Source organism: Daucus carota, chromosome 6 (genome assembly GCF_001625215.2).
Source record: "Daucus carota subsp. sativus chromosome 6, DH1 v3.0, whole genome shotgun sequence".
NCBI classification, from domain to species: Eukaryota; Viridiplantae; Streptophyta; class Magnoliopsida; order Apiales; family Apiaceae; genus Daucus; species Daucus carota.
In genome coordinates this window covers 40476231-40488123 of record NC_030386.2, presented here as the reverse complement: position 1 = coordinate 40488123, position 11893 = coordinate 40476231, and the positions used below count along the sequence as shown (strand labels likewise).

Below are 11893 nucleotides of genomic sequence, written 5' to 3'. Positions count from 1 at the left end.
CACTCTCTATTATTATTTTATTACTCTTGTTTTTTCACAGGTGTACAGATAGAGATGGCATTTCTACCCGACCCGATGGATACCCGACTCGTTCCGATCCGATTGGGTCTACCCGAACCCGATTTTTTTGGATTTGGATCCGGATCTGGATCTTATTTTTGGACCCGAAAAAATTTGGATCTGGATCTGGATCTCAGGTATTCCGACCCGAGACCCGACCCGAAACCCGATTTAAACCCGATCCGAACCCGAAACCCGATAAAAACCCGATACAAAATATTTTATATATATATATATATATATATGTTGAATGTAAAGTATATATATTGAAATATTATGAATTATTAGGTATGAATATTAACATTTCACTTAATTTTATATTTGCAATATAGAATTTATATTTATTTCATCAATATTTTATTTTACTTAATTATTGTGCATTAAAAAATCTATATACAATAAAAATAATAAAATATAAATGATAGGTTGAATGATTGTATACAATTGAGTTAACATGTTTCACGTGTTTATTGTAATAAATGAAGCCTGTAATTCCCTTTTTTATATTTCTAAAGTTAAAAAAAATAATCCATAATCACATTTTTTATAGATATATAATTTTTAATTTGTATTTCATTTTTTTTTAAAATACCCGAATTAGACCCGAACCCGAACCGAAACCCGAAAAAACCCGACGGATCGGATCTGGATCTTCATTTTTCGGACCCGGACCCGAATCCGACCCGACCCGAAATATAATGGATCGGGTCTGGATCTCAAGAAACCCGACCCGATCCGACCCGTTGCCATACCTATGTACAGATATTCTTTTGCTTTTCCTCTGGGCCCCACTTCTTTTTTTCTTTATTACTTAAACGGCTATACAGGAAATCTCAATTTTTTCGCAATCGAGCAAATATTGGTAACTCGTAATTTATCAAAATTAAAAGGTTAATAAATCATTTCAAATATAATTATAAAATTATTATTTATGGAGGTTCTGCTGTAGATATCCAACTAAATTTTATTATAGACTTTGAAAATCTAAAGATAGATTTTTATACTCAACTAGATTTGCCATAAATATACATGATTATGAGAAATTTCACAAAATCTAGGAAACTATCGTCTTTGCCCAGTTTTACATGGACTTTATGTTGAAATGAAAATCTTTGTTTTTCCGAACGAAAAGAAAAAGTTCACTAATCTAATATATGAAGTAATGCACCCTTGTAGTATTTAGTTACAGGTGATAATATTTTTCCTGGGGCATAAAATATGAAGAGCAGAATTCATGTCCAATTTAAATCTCTATGATCTCAATCTGTAGGTTTTAATCTCTAATTTGAAACACGGGAATATTCTTTAATACTCACATGGCAACTCAAATTAGAGTGTAAATGTGATGATTTAACAGGGAATGTCTGTCTGTGTTGGATCTAGGTTGTTTGTATACTCTTTAACAAATCTAAACTCTTGCTAAAATATTTTTTGTGTAATAAAATTCTAATAGAAAAGTCGTAGTATTATATATTTACAAAAGAATATCCCACCTACCATTATTTCTTTAATTTACCATCATTTATTATTTTATTTTAGGAATAGGAGTTTGCTTCCGCAGGCCACAGCAATGTGCGAAGCTGCTGCATACTGATAAAGTGATTTCTCCGGGAGCAGCATGAAACTAGCATGCTCCCAGGGAAAAAGAAGCTGAAAAAATTAGCATGCAATTCGCTATCAATAACTCAAACACCCTTGTCTCGAATCCTCGACCGACCACTTCAAGAACTTCCGTTGATCCTCGACCTCCTGCCCTCAACTCTTGCACCACTGGACTACAATCCTGGCATATACCCTCCAACAATTCAACCTACCAGATGTTCAACACTCCTTAACAACCAGTAGCAACTAATAACAACCAACCACTGCATTACGCAGAAGAATAGAAGATGATAGTCTCACAAACAACACAAACTCTATTCCGAAGCTGGTCACAGCTTTCACTGCAATTGCCTCCCAACCGGGGCAATAAAATAACAGGATGAGAACTAAAGTACAATGTTGGATGGAATCACCAATTTTACAGGCATATTTCTTAAACAAAATGATCCAATAAATATTAACTGATTGTACAACTAATTATACCAACAGTATAATTCCCGGACATGCAATATTTAATTCACATATGTATAAGAACCAACTAGTTATATATTATCAACGATAACGATGTCCAAAAGAGATTAACAAGAAAATACAAATCTACAAGGAAATTTAACATGTGCATACTCCTGTCATACATTTTCAACAAATAAACATGCAAGAGAAGTTATTAAACCACAAATCAGCAACTTCTAGCTTCATAAGAGATATACACCTTATACAACGAAACCACTCAATGCTTGGTGGAAGACGAATTTAAGTTTCTCATATCTTCTTGGGGACCAAAAGAGCACAACCGATGCAACAAAATCGAAGGCAATAGCAAAATAGGGTAATTGTGCTTATAACATGCAGTCCGTTCTTGCTGGCAATCTTCTAAAGAAATTGATCGGTACAGAAGGCAGTTTGTAACGAAACCTTGGATGTCTTAAAACATAAAATCCTGTAAGAAGGGCCACAACCTGGAAAGGAGTAACATAGAGAACAATAGCAGCAACCAAACAAAAGATTACAAACAGTGCTGTAGCTCTAGGATCTCTCCAGCTTAGCAAAGATTGCAGCCTCTCCCCCTGAGTCGCCAAGTCACCAACCACAGTCTGGATCCTCCCAGCAATGCTTCTCAAACGATCATATCTCATCCTAACAATATCGGCAGGACGTGAAGTAGGAAAAGTATCAAATTCCTCATCCAGTTCATCAGGATGTGCATTATCAGCACAAGAGAGGCGGGTGTCCATGTGAGGAGGATGTCTTGGCCTCCATCTGTAGTACCAAACTCCAATCAAGAAGAGGTAGAGGAAAATGGTTGGTAGTATTAGTTCTGGATATAGTACCAGTATCAAGAACAAGATGTGTATCAGAACAGTTGTAATAGGGTTCTTCCAGTGGCAAATCTGATCAAACCATTTGCCAACAGCAATCAGTCCCCCGAAAACTGCCATAATTCTAAAGAAATTGGCTTTACTTCTTCTCATACTCCACATGTGAGATCCAACATCAAGCATATACTCCACCACCTCTTTTCTCAGAGGTGGCTCAGCACGACTAAGCCTCATGGACACAATCTGAGTGGCCTGGTGCCTCAAGCTATCAAGCTGACTAACAGTGAGTGGATTAACGTAATGCATCTTGGGCAACAATGGTTGCGAGTACATATTCATCATGTTCAGCAAAGAGGAGCATGTAAATCTCACAGCCAGATGAATTTCGCCCATTTTCTTAACACCAGTTGGATGCAAAACCAAAAGCGGATACGAATGTGTGTAAACCCTATCTGTTTCAAGAGTAGAGAGGCGAATCCTGACCTTTCCAATCCGTGAATCCCTTGCTCCAGTAGCTTTATCCCCGCCATGAAGATGACAGTTATCAAACACTCCAATAGTTACAACAGTGCACGGATCAAAAACTTCCCAGGTATATTGTTCATTCCACTTGGGGGCAGCACTATCTATAATTGTCCGTGTTCGAACCCACTTCTGCCCATACTTGGCAACACAGTAAGCGTCTGTTGTCGCCCTTCCATCTTTTGTCTTCATCAGTAACAAACCCTGAGCATTCAAAATTCCCACCTCTAGAACCCCGATGCTAGACTTCCACAACTGTTTCGCAGTCGGTCTCAGATCACTGCTGTAATGTGTGGATTCATCTAACACATGATAACCGCCTTCCAGACAGATTCTCATATGAATTCGACTTGAGAATTTAACCTCCTTCTTTTTATCTCCCTCGGTAATAATGACATGCTTCTCAAGTGTGTACCACTTAGTATGCAGGGGTTTATGATCCAATCTCCTGTCCACGTACTGCAAGGGAATAGCACACCGACCCAAAACTTCATCTTTGTTTGGGGCGACTCTGTCTTCTACACTCAAAATTAAGGGCTCTTCAAATGGTTCTGCAGCCACAAACATCAAGTCCTCATTCCACATTGGATTAATTGATTTGCTCATAGAGCTTCTTGTTCTTAAAGCTTGATTTCCTAGTTGAGCCTTAACAAAAACATCTGGAAACCTCGTCTTATCGGTGGGAATCAAATCCTGAGCTTCAATCACATTGACCCTGAGATACCAAAGCTTGGGTGAGAGATACACCTTCGAACGAATGCTCGAAAGGCTGTCCGCACCACCAACAGTTGCCGCATCGGAATGCCATGCTTCTGGAAACGCTTCATCAGCTTGGGTACCCCACCAAACAGCCAACATGAGCTCTCCCTTAAGTTTGTTCCCGTTCCTATCTTCCAGTCTATACCACTGTGCAGCCAGAGGACTATCAGGAGGAACTCTCTTCGGGACCTCGTTGAGGTCAAACAAAACCCTGCCCATGAAATCATCCTTCACAACGTCCTTGTCTTTCACAGTGGCTTCCAGCACAGAAGCCTGAATCCGATCCTTGGAAAAGGCAAAGATCTGCAACCATTCAGGATTTGATTTCTTCTCAAAATGACGAGTTGTACCCTTATAGTTTCCTAGCTTAACTTCAACATACGGGTCACAACTACCCGTAAGATCCTTGGCAGGTAAATCTCTTGCCTTAACAACCCTGACATAAAGGTACTGCATTTGCTCGACAAGGTCATATGTACTTGTGAGCTTATCACCAGTGGCCTTTCCACCACCAAGGTGTGGTTTGGTCTCCTTGAGGGAGAAGTCTTCATGTTGAGGTCTTTGCATCATCTCTCTGTTTGATTATTTCAACAATTCTAAAACACAAATTGCAGAGATTGAAAAGTAAATCAAAACAGTAGTTCCACCAGCAGGTTCCTTACAAATCCAAACTGGTCAAGAAAAAAACCAAACTTTATCAAAACCAGCTACCTAGCATAAAGAAATGTACAATAATTTAGGGGGGAAATGAAGTACAGAAATAAAATTTAAGAAAAAGAGGGTGTTGGTGTAGTAAATAAAAAACCTTCAGATCTGAGGGACACTGAGCACAGTATATTGCTTGAATCAACAAACTACAGTGTATGTGTAAAGCAAGAATGGTGAAAATGTCAGTTCCACTTTTATCCCTGAATTTAAAGACACAAGCACAAGAAGACAGTACAGTGCATTTTAAACAGAGGAGGAGGAAGTAAAGCTAATTAATTAATAAATACTCAGTATGCAATGCTAGAAACCCTAAATTTGTGAATGAAATGAAAAGGCTTATATAATGCAGTAAGATTCATACACAGAACGAGAGTATTTGACATAAATTCACTTAAAGAGAGAGAAATAGAGTAAAGATGAACATACCAGAGAGAAAAGTAGAGGATGATTGAAGGGGGAGGTGATAAGGATGAAGAAGAAAGGGATTGTAACAAATGTAGTTGTGCTTTTTGCTTTTTAGGATCTAAGAGAGAGAGGGAAAAAGACTGAAAATGACGGGCGTATGCGAGGATTCCAGAGAGAGAGAGGGAGAGATATATAATGATGAAAATCTGTATTATAATTTAGAATACACCCGCCGCACCATTACAACCGGAACCTTGTGTATTACATCCAGAACCGGACCCTTGTCTTTGGCTCCAACGGGGAAACCGGGTCAACACGTGCGACACCACTTTGGTGAGACCCTCCCACGTGCTTCTCTCTACAGTTACAAATAAAAACAGACGGATAGTGATTATATCTATTTATCCACACGACAAGAGAGTGCAAAAATTTTATTCATTCATCCAGGTTGCAATTATAATTGTGGAGGCATATTTAGGTTTGGTATTGCATGAGCAATGAGTTTTTTATACAACCTTTTTTACGAGTCCATGACAGACCATCTGAAACATTCTACACTTTCAACAACATGAGCTCTAGAGCTGCTGTACAAGATGTTTGTGTTGTATGTATGATTAAGCAGAGTTTTCTTCTAGTAATGATCGACGACTAGCTATTACAAAATTGGGCCACCAACGAGGTTGCAGACTTTGTTCAGATTGACAGATAGCTCAGTGTTGGGGAGGCAAAGAAGCGCGAGTTGCTTGAGCGGAATGACCTGTCCAGAGGATCAGCTTCAGTGCCATCAGCTGCTGCAGTATGGCCTCTTACTACGCGATGCTCTTGTAGTATGCACATCAGACCTTCCTGAATCTCGGTCATTGGGGGGCGGAACTCCTTCTGAGCCTAATTCATTTATTCCACTCATATTAGCTAGCACAGACATATATGAAAACCTAATCTTTTTAAAACACAGATTCAAGATGTGCGCTCAAAAGTATATGTCAGGAATATAAAGAAATTAAATCAACTTTGGTAATTTTATGCTTTTGTGTTTTATCTTTTTTCTTATAATCACTACAGCCCCCTTCAAAAATGTTTCTACATACAAAAGGAAGAACTAAACTTTTGATACAGGCAATAGCGTGCATGAGCCAGTGAAAAATATCAAGGAATAAGAAAGTTTTTGGACAAGATATTTTATTTATACGCTAGAATTATGGCTTCACTTGAAGATGAACCTAGATTATACTTTCCACTGAAGGTTTAATTGTATTAAATGTAGAGATACCTGAATGCAAAGCGAGATGATGTCAGCAAAACGAGACAGTGCCTTAGCTGGAATAGTCCTTCTAATGGCCGGGTCAACCATCTCTTCCAAAGATTCATTGTCATGCAGCTGCGATGAAGCCCAGCTCACCAGTGATTGCTCTCCTCTTGGTTTTGAACTGCTTGAATACAAAAACATTACGAGGATACATGACAAAAACGAAGGACAAGGGTTCACAAAGAATTAGAATGTGTCTGAACCTGTCGAAGGGCCTCCTTCCAGTGAAAAGCTCTAGAAGCAATACTCCAAAAGCGTATACGTCGCCCTTCATGTTACCAATGCCAGATTGGATGTGTTCTGGTGCAATGTAACCAGTATCACCAATAGCCATCTCGGAAGCCTGATTCATTACCAAGCAATAGCGTCAGATATTGTTTACTAATTTGAAACACTATTAGCTAGCATAACTATGTTCCTATATTGTCACTGCCTATTCACATGCTTCCAATTGACTGGAGTTTCTGAAAGTAGGACGAGGAAATTAAACTGGTATCATGCATGCACTTATCTGTTTATTTTGCCCTTCAAAATTAGAATGTTTTTTGAAATAATTTATCAGCCAAAATATAAAATTCTTTATAACTGCAAAAAAAAGATGATATTCAAGTAGCATACCTTAATTTTGATCTTGTTGCTTGTTAGGGGCTTTAAAACAGCTAGTCCAGTATCACAGATATGGGGCATAAGATCCTCATCAAGTAAAATATTAGCAGCCTTTAAGTTGCTGTGGGCAATTGGAGGCATGCATGTCGAATGCAAATAGCTGGAAACATGATATAAAAATGAGGAAATCAAGAACTGAAACAGGAAGTTTGTCATTTAATCAGAGAGAAAACAGTATGAGCATATAGAGATAGTCATAAATTATGATTTCCTTCATTTGCAGCATTCTCAGTGCATTCCTTTTTCAAAATATCAATTTGGACACTTAGACATTTAACTAGTTTAATCAAGATGAAAGATTACTTACTTCAAAGCACGAGCTACTCCAAGAGCAACTCGAAGACGAAGGCCCCAAGACAGAGGCATGTAGGAGTCACAATGCAAAGCATCATCCAAAGACAAATTTCTGACATGCTCATATACAAGAATATGTTGTTTATGCTCTACACAGTAGCCGACAAGTTTTACAATGTTTGGGTGCCTTAAACGGGCTACATTCCATATCACATCAAGAAATTTTTCTTCCTCATGCAGGGCCAGTGCTACTGTATTGATATTCTTCACAGCAAAAATCTTGCAGAAGATGGAAAGTTAAACAACTTCTGTAATTTGTTAGAGAATATAATTTTTAGTAACATAAAAGGTTTAGTTTAGAAATAAGTACTTGTCCACCGGGAAACTCTGCTTTGTATACAGAACCCAAAGATCCTTCTCCAAGAAGGTTAGCTTCACTGAAGGAGTCAGTTGCTGCTTGCAGCTCAGCCACACTATAGATCTTTGTACCTACTGGGACTCTGCTCTTCCTAGAGAAACTTCTTCGAGATGTTCTTACAGTTCTGGCTCGCAGAGGTGGTAGGTACTTTAGATCAATCAGAGGTGGAGAACTAATAGCTGATAGTTCTGAGCTTTCCTCTGGAGCAGTGGAAGAGAACTCTTAAAACAGCATAAATAATTACTCAGATTAGTAATATGCTGCTGGAGCCCTTTAAAACACGAAAAACGACATGAAGAAGAAATATCAATTTCACCTCTGGCTGTACTGACTGGAAGAGACTGCCACGAGCCAGGACTGCTCTCCAGGCGTCTCAGGCTTCTTCCCCTTTGCTGAATGCGGGCCACAGCAAAAAAAGCTGCACATGCTGCCAAAAGAGTAACTCCACAAACTATAGAAGCTATTCCACCAGGACCGAATCCTTTCTTTTTGTGCTTGTGTTCATGATGAGATGGATGACTCTCAACAGCACTCGACTCTGTAGATGGTGGACTAGTGATATTGGGTGTGGTGTCCAAGGGAAAAAACCAGGGTGGATAATTTTCTCCTCTGTGGAATCTGTTTCCCCCAATCCTATAAATTCGATGAAACATACAAATCATTGACAAGTACACTTGTAAAAGAAATAAAAAAAAAACTAGGGATCCTGCTTCTTACCATAGGTTCTCAATGTTTTCAAACGTCTCTGGAATGACACCGCTAAAGTGGTTATCTTGGATATCCCTGGTGACATATATGGTGAGTTCACAGAACAGAATTATGAAACTAATTCAATAATAGGTGTGAAAACTTTCGTAGATAAAGCATACAGATCCGAGAGCGGGAGGTTAGACAGAAAGATAACAGATCCAGTAAATCCATTGCTTTCTAAGAACCTGCAGACCAGCCACAGCAATTTGTAAACCTCTAAAACAGTAAAAGACTGCCATTATAATTTGTAATATGAATTGATTAAAATGAGGACAACTCACAGTCTTGTTAGATTTTTCAAATCTCCAAATGAACTGGGTAGATCTCCGGTGAAATTATTGTATGACAAATCCCTGTGACATGAGATTGAAAATTATAAAATGATCACCAACAATATAATTTGAATACATGTCATTATGATGTTCCAGCAAAGACAGCAATGTTTTCACTTTCCACTACAGTTACAGCCTACAATATACATAGTTCTTATATTCCCCTTGTACAAAATCTTGGGATCCATATGGCTTTATCTTTTTTTTATATAAATAGTTAAGTAAATATAAAAAGATTTTTGATCGTTCTATAGCCCTTTACACATATTCCATAATTAACATAAGGATCAATGATTCAAACTACATTCGTCTATCTGGTATATTAAAATAAGAATAATCACCAGTAGATAATAAGGACTGGAAATATTTCCAATTTTTGAAGAAGCAATAGAAGTACTTGGTATACATATGTATTTTATGTCATTTATATATACAATTCTTCTACAGGTGGGAGTAGTTCGGCAGCAACTGAGCTGCCATTAAATTGTCATGCAAACTATATGTTGCATATTTAGACTAGTATATTAGGAGTACTTTTCGAATGAAAATTATAAGAGGGTGAAGAAATCCTACATTTCTTTGAGGTTTGTGAGTCCTGTGAAAACGTTTCCAACTGGTCCAGATAATGAGTTGTGGCTTAGGTTCCTGTCGAAAAATATAAGCTTGAGTTTACCATATTCTATCCGAGTGAGCCAATTTAAGCCATTTTCAGACAATAAACTTACAGATGCCGAAGATGCTTCATGTTTGTCAAGGAGTACGGCATGTTCTGGCTGAAATTGTTGTCGGCCAAGTTTCTGAAATATAGTAGGAGAGGAAACTTATAATGCTGAAGGAATGTAAATGCATAACATGATCATTAAGGAGATGTCTTACAAATGTGTGACATTAGCAGGTAAGTTGTACGGAATTTCACCCTGAATGTAATTTGAGCTGATATCCCTGATACAAATATCATATAAACCGGAAAAACTATGTCTTCAATATCAGCGCTTCAATTTTATTCAAGTTATGTTTTCCAGAACAACTTACAGCTGCTTCAAGTTACGGAGATCGGAGAGTTGGAACCCTAGGTTACCACCAAGCTGAAGCCCAGGAATTATACTGCACGTCAGTGATAATAAGTAATTTCTTTATGATTTATTAAAGTTAACAGAGCAGAACATAAATGAGGATGTGTGTCATTACAGGTGAATAACTGATGAGCCATTGCAGGTAACTCCTGTCCATGATTCTGCACATGGATCCCCACCATCTGTCTTCCATCCCTTGAGCTGTGACGGAATATTCAGGGTTCTGTACAGGTCTTGAAGAGCTTTGGCTACATAAATTAAGCCAGAAAACCATTAAGTCTTACTGAATGCTGGTAATCTTTTGGTCTAGCACTTCTAAACCCAAAACTGCAGAATGCAATGACAAATGAAGTTTTTATCTACTTGACACCGTATAACCACCCCTAACCTCAAATTTGGGCAATCCGTACTAGATCAAGAACATGAACATTGATGTATTATCAAGCCAAATTTTAATGTTCACTTTCAAAACGATGAAATCAGACATGATACAGATTTCATGATTACTCGTAATATAAAAATCAGTGTAAAATTGAATTAGCCTATTCTAAATTCCTTTAACAATCGTTATTCATCATTAATCCTAATTAATCATTGCAATTTTGGCCTACTTATCATATGATAACTATGATCAACAAAAGAGTATTCATTTACCCACAATCTCAACAAAGTGAATTAAGAACTACGCTCGTAAAATGAGTATCACCAAACATAAAACGACAACAATTTGGCGTAACATTCAGAACCACCACGTTTACTTCCACCGAAATCCCCATAATCATTATTAATCAACCAAGACAGCATAGCATATAATATCAAAGAGAGATTCATTGTAAAACGTAAAGAAACATAAAAAAACGTACAATCGAGAACATCAGTCTCAGCCGAAGCTTGCAAACCTAGGGCAAAGAAGACGAGAAGAGTAAAATACAGCAACAAACTCCTGGCAGACATATTTTTTCGCAACAGGATCGATCAATCAAGTGCTTAAACTATATCATGCGATGACGCAGTCTCGGCTGTAGCGAAATCAGGCAAAGTGAAAACAGAGAAAAGAATCAATGCAATGACAATGTATAAACCGTAAAAGAGTACAAGTAGTAGAGGATAGTAAAAGTAGAAAGCAAGAAAAGGATTAATACAGAGGAGGCGTCAATCTTGAAGAAAAAGGAAGCAAATACAGTATAAAATCAGAGAAACTTGTTAACTAGAGATACATATGCATATAGTAGTACAAACAAGATAGAAACAAAGAGATATACAAGAATGTGTACGTACAGGCAGAGTGTGTTGGTCAAGAAACATCTGAAGGTGCGACAACTAGCTAGGCCCTAGGGGTTTTCAGAGAGAGAGAGAGAGGGATTGAGAGGGAGAGAGAGAGAGAGAGAGAGAGAGAGAGAGAGAGAGAGAGAGAGAGAGAGATGGCGGAGAATGAACGGGGTGAGTGTTTGTCTTATTTGCCACGTAGGCGTAAACGGTTATGTAGTTGCAAAGCGTGTGAGCGTGGAAAGAATCTGCACCCCCGTCCGACGCGGACTGTGGAATTGGAATCACTTCTCTTCCAAAGTTAAAGTAGTGTAAAAAAGGCAAGAAAATTTATATGACTTTTTATTAAACTATTTTTTTAAGTCAAAAAAAAATTAAATCAATCGGCTAGCACTGGAAATTAATTTGTATAA

At 37.9% G+C, this 11893-nt stretch overlaps 1 protein-coding gene across 10 annotated transcripts; it reads right to left on the bottom strand.

The window, feature by feature from the left end:
• Window positions 1-2188: 2188 nt before the first annotated feature.
• Window positions 2189-11769, bottom strand: LOC108225572 (FT-interacting protein 3). 10 transcript variants are annotated; one of them, XM_017400467.2, is made up of 19 exons: window positions 11493-11769; window positions 11078-11233; window positions 10330-10462; window positions 10174-10245; window positions 10018-10083; window positions 9867-9938; window positions 9715-9786; window positions 9091-9162; window positions 8929-8994; window positions 8777-8842; window positions 8376-8692; window positions 8012-8280; window positions 7655-7920; window positions 7300-7447; window positions 6885-7024; window positions 6646-6802; window positions 5397-6260; window positions 5068-5170; window positions 4828-4933 (listed from the first exon to the last, which is right to left on the bottom strand). In XM_017400467.2, exons 2-17 carry the CDS (start codon window positions 11166-11168, stop codon window positions 6069-6071), a joined length of 2199 nt encoding a protein of 732 aa, XP_017255956.1. In that variant the 5' UTR covers window positions 11169-11233; window positions 11493-11769; the 3' UTR covers window positions 4828-4933; window positions 5068-5170; window positions 5397-6068. The 10 variants fall into 10 exon arrangements, with proteins under 10 accessions (XP_017259131.1, XP_017259130.1, XP_017259135.1 ...); XM_017400469.2 differs by having other exon boundaries at window positions 8012-8259; XM_017403642.2 differs by lacking the exons at window positions 6646-6802; window positions 6885-7024; window positions 7300-7447; ... (11 more) ...; window positions 11078-11233; window positions 11493-11769 and having other exon boundaries at window positions 2189-4973; window positions 5397-5618.
• Between the last annotated feature and the right edge of the window lie 124 nt (window positions 11770-11893).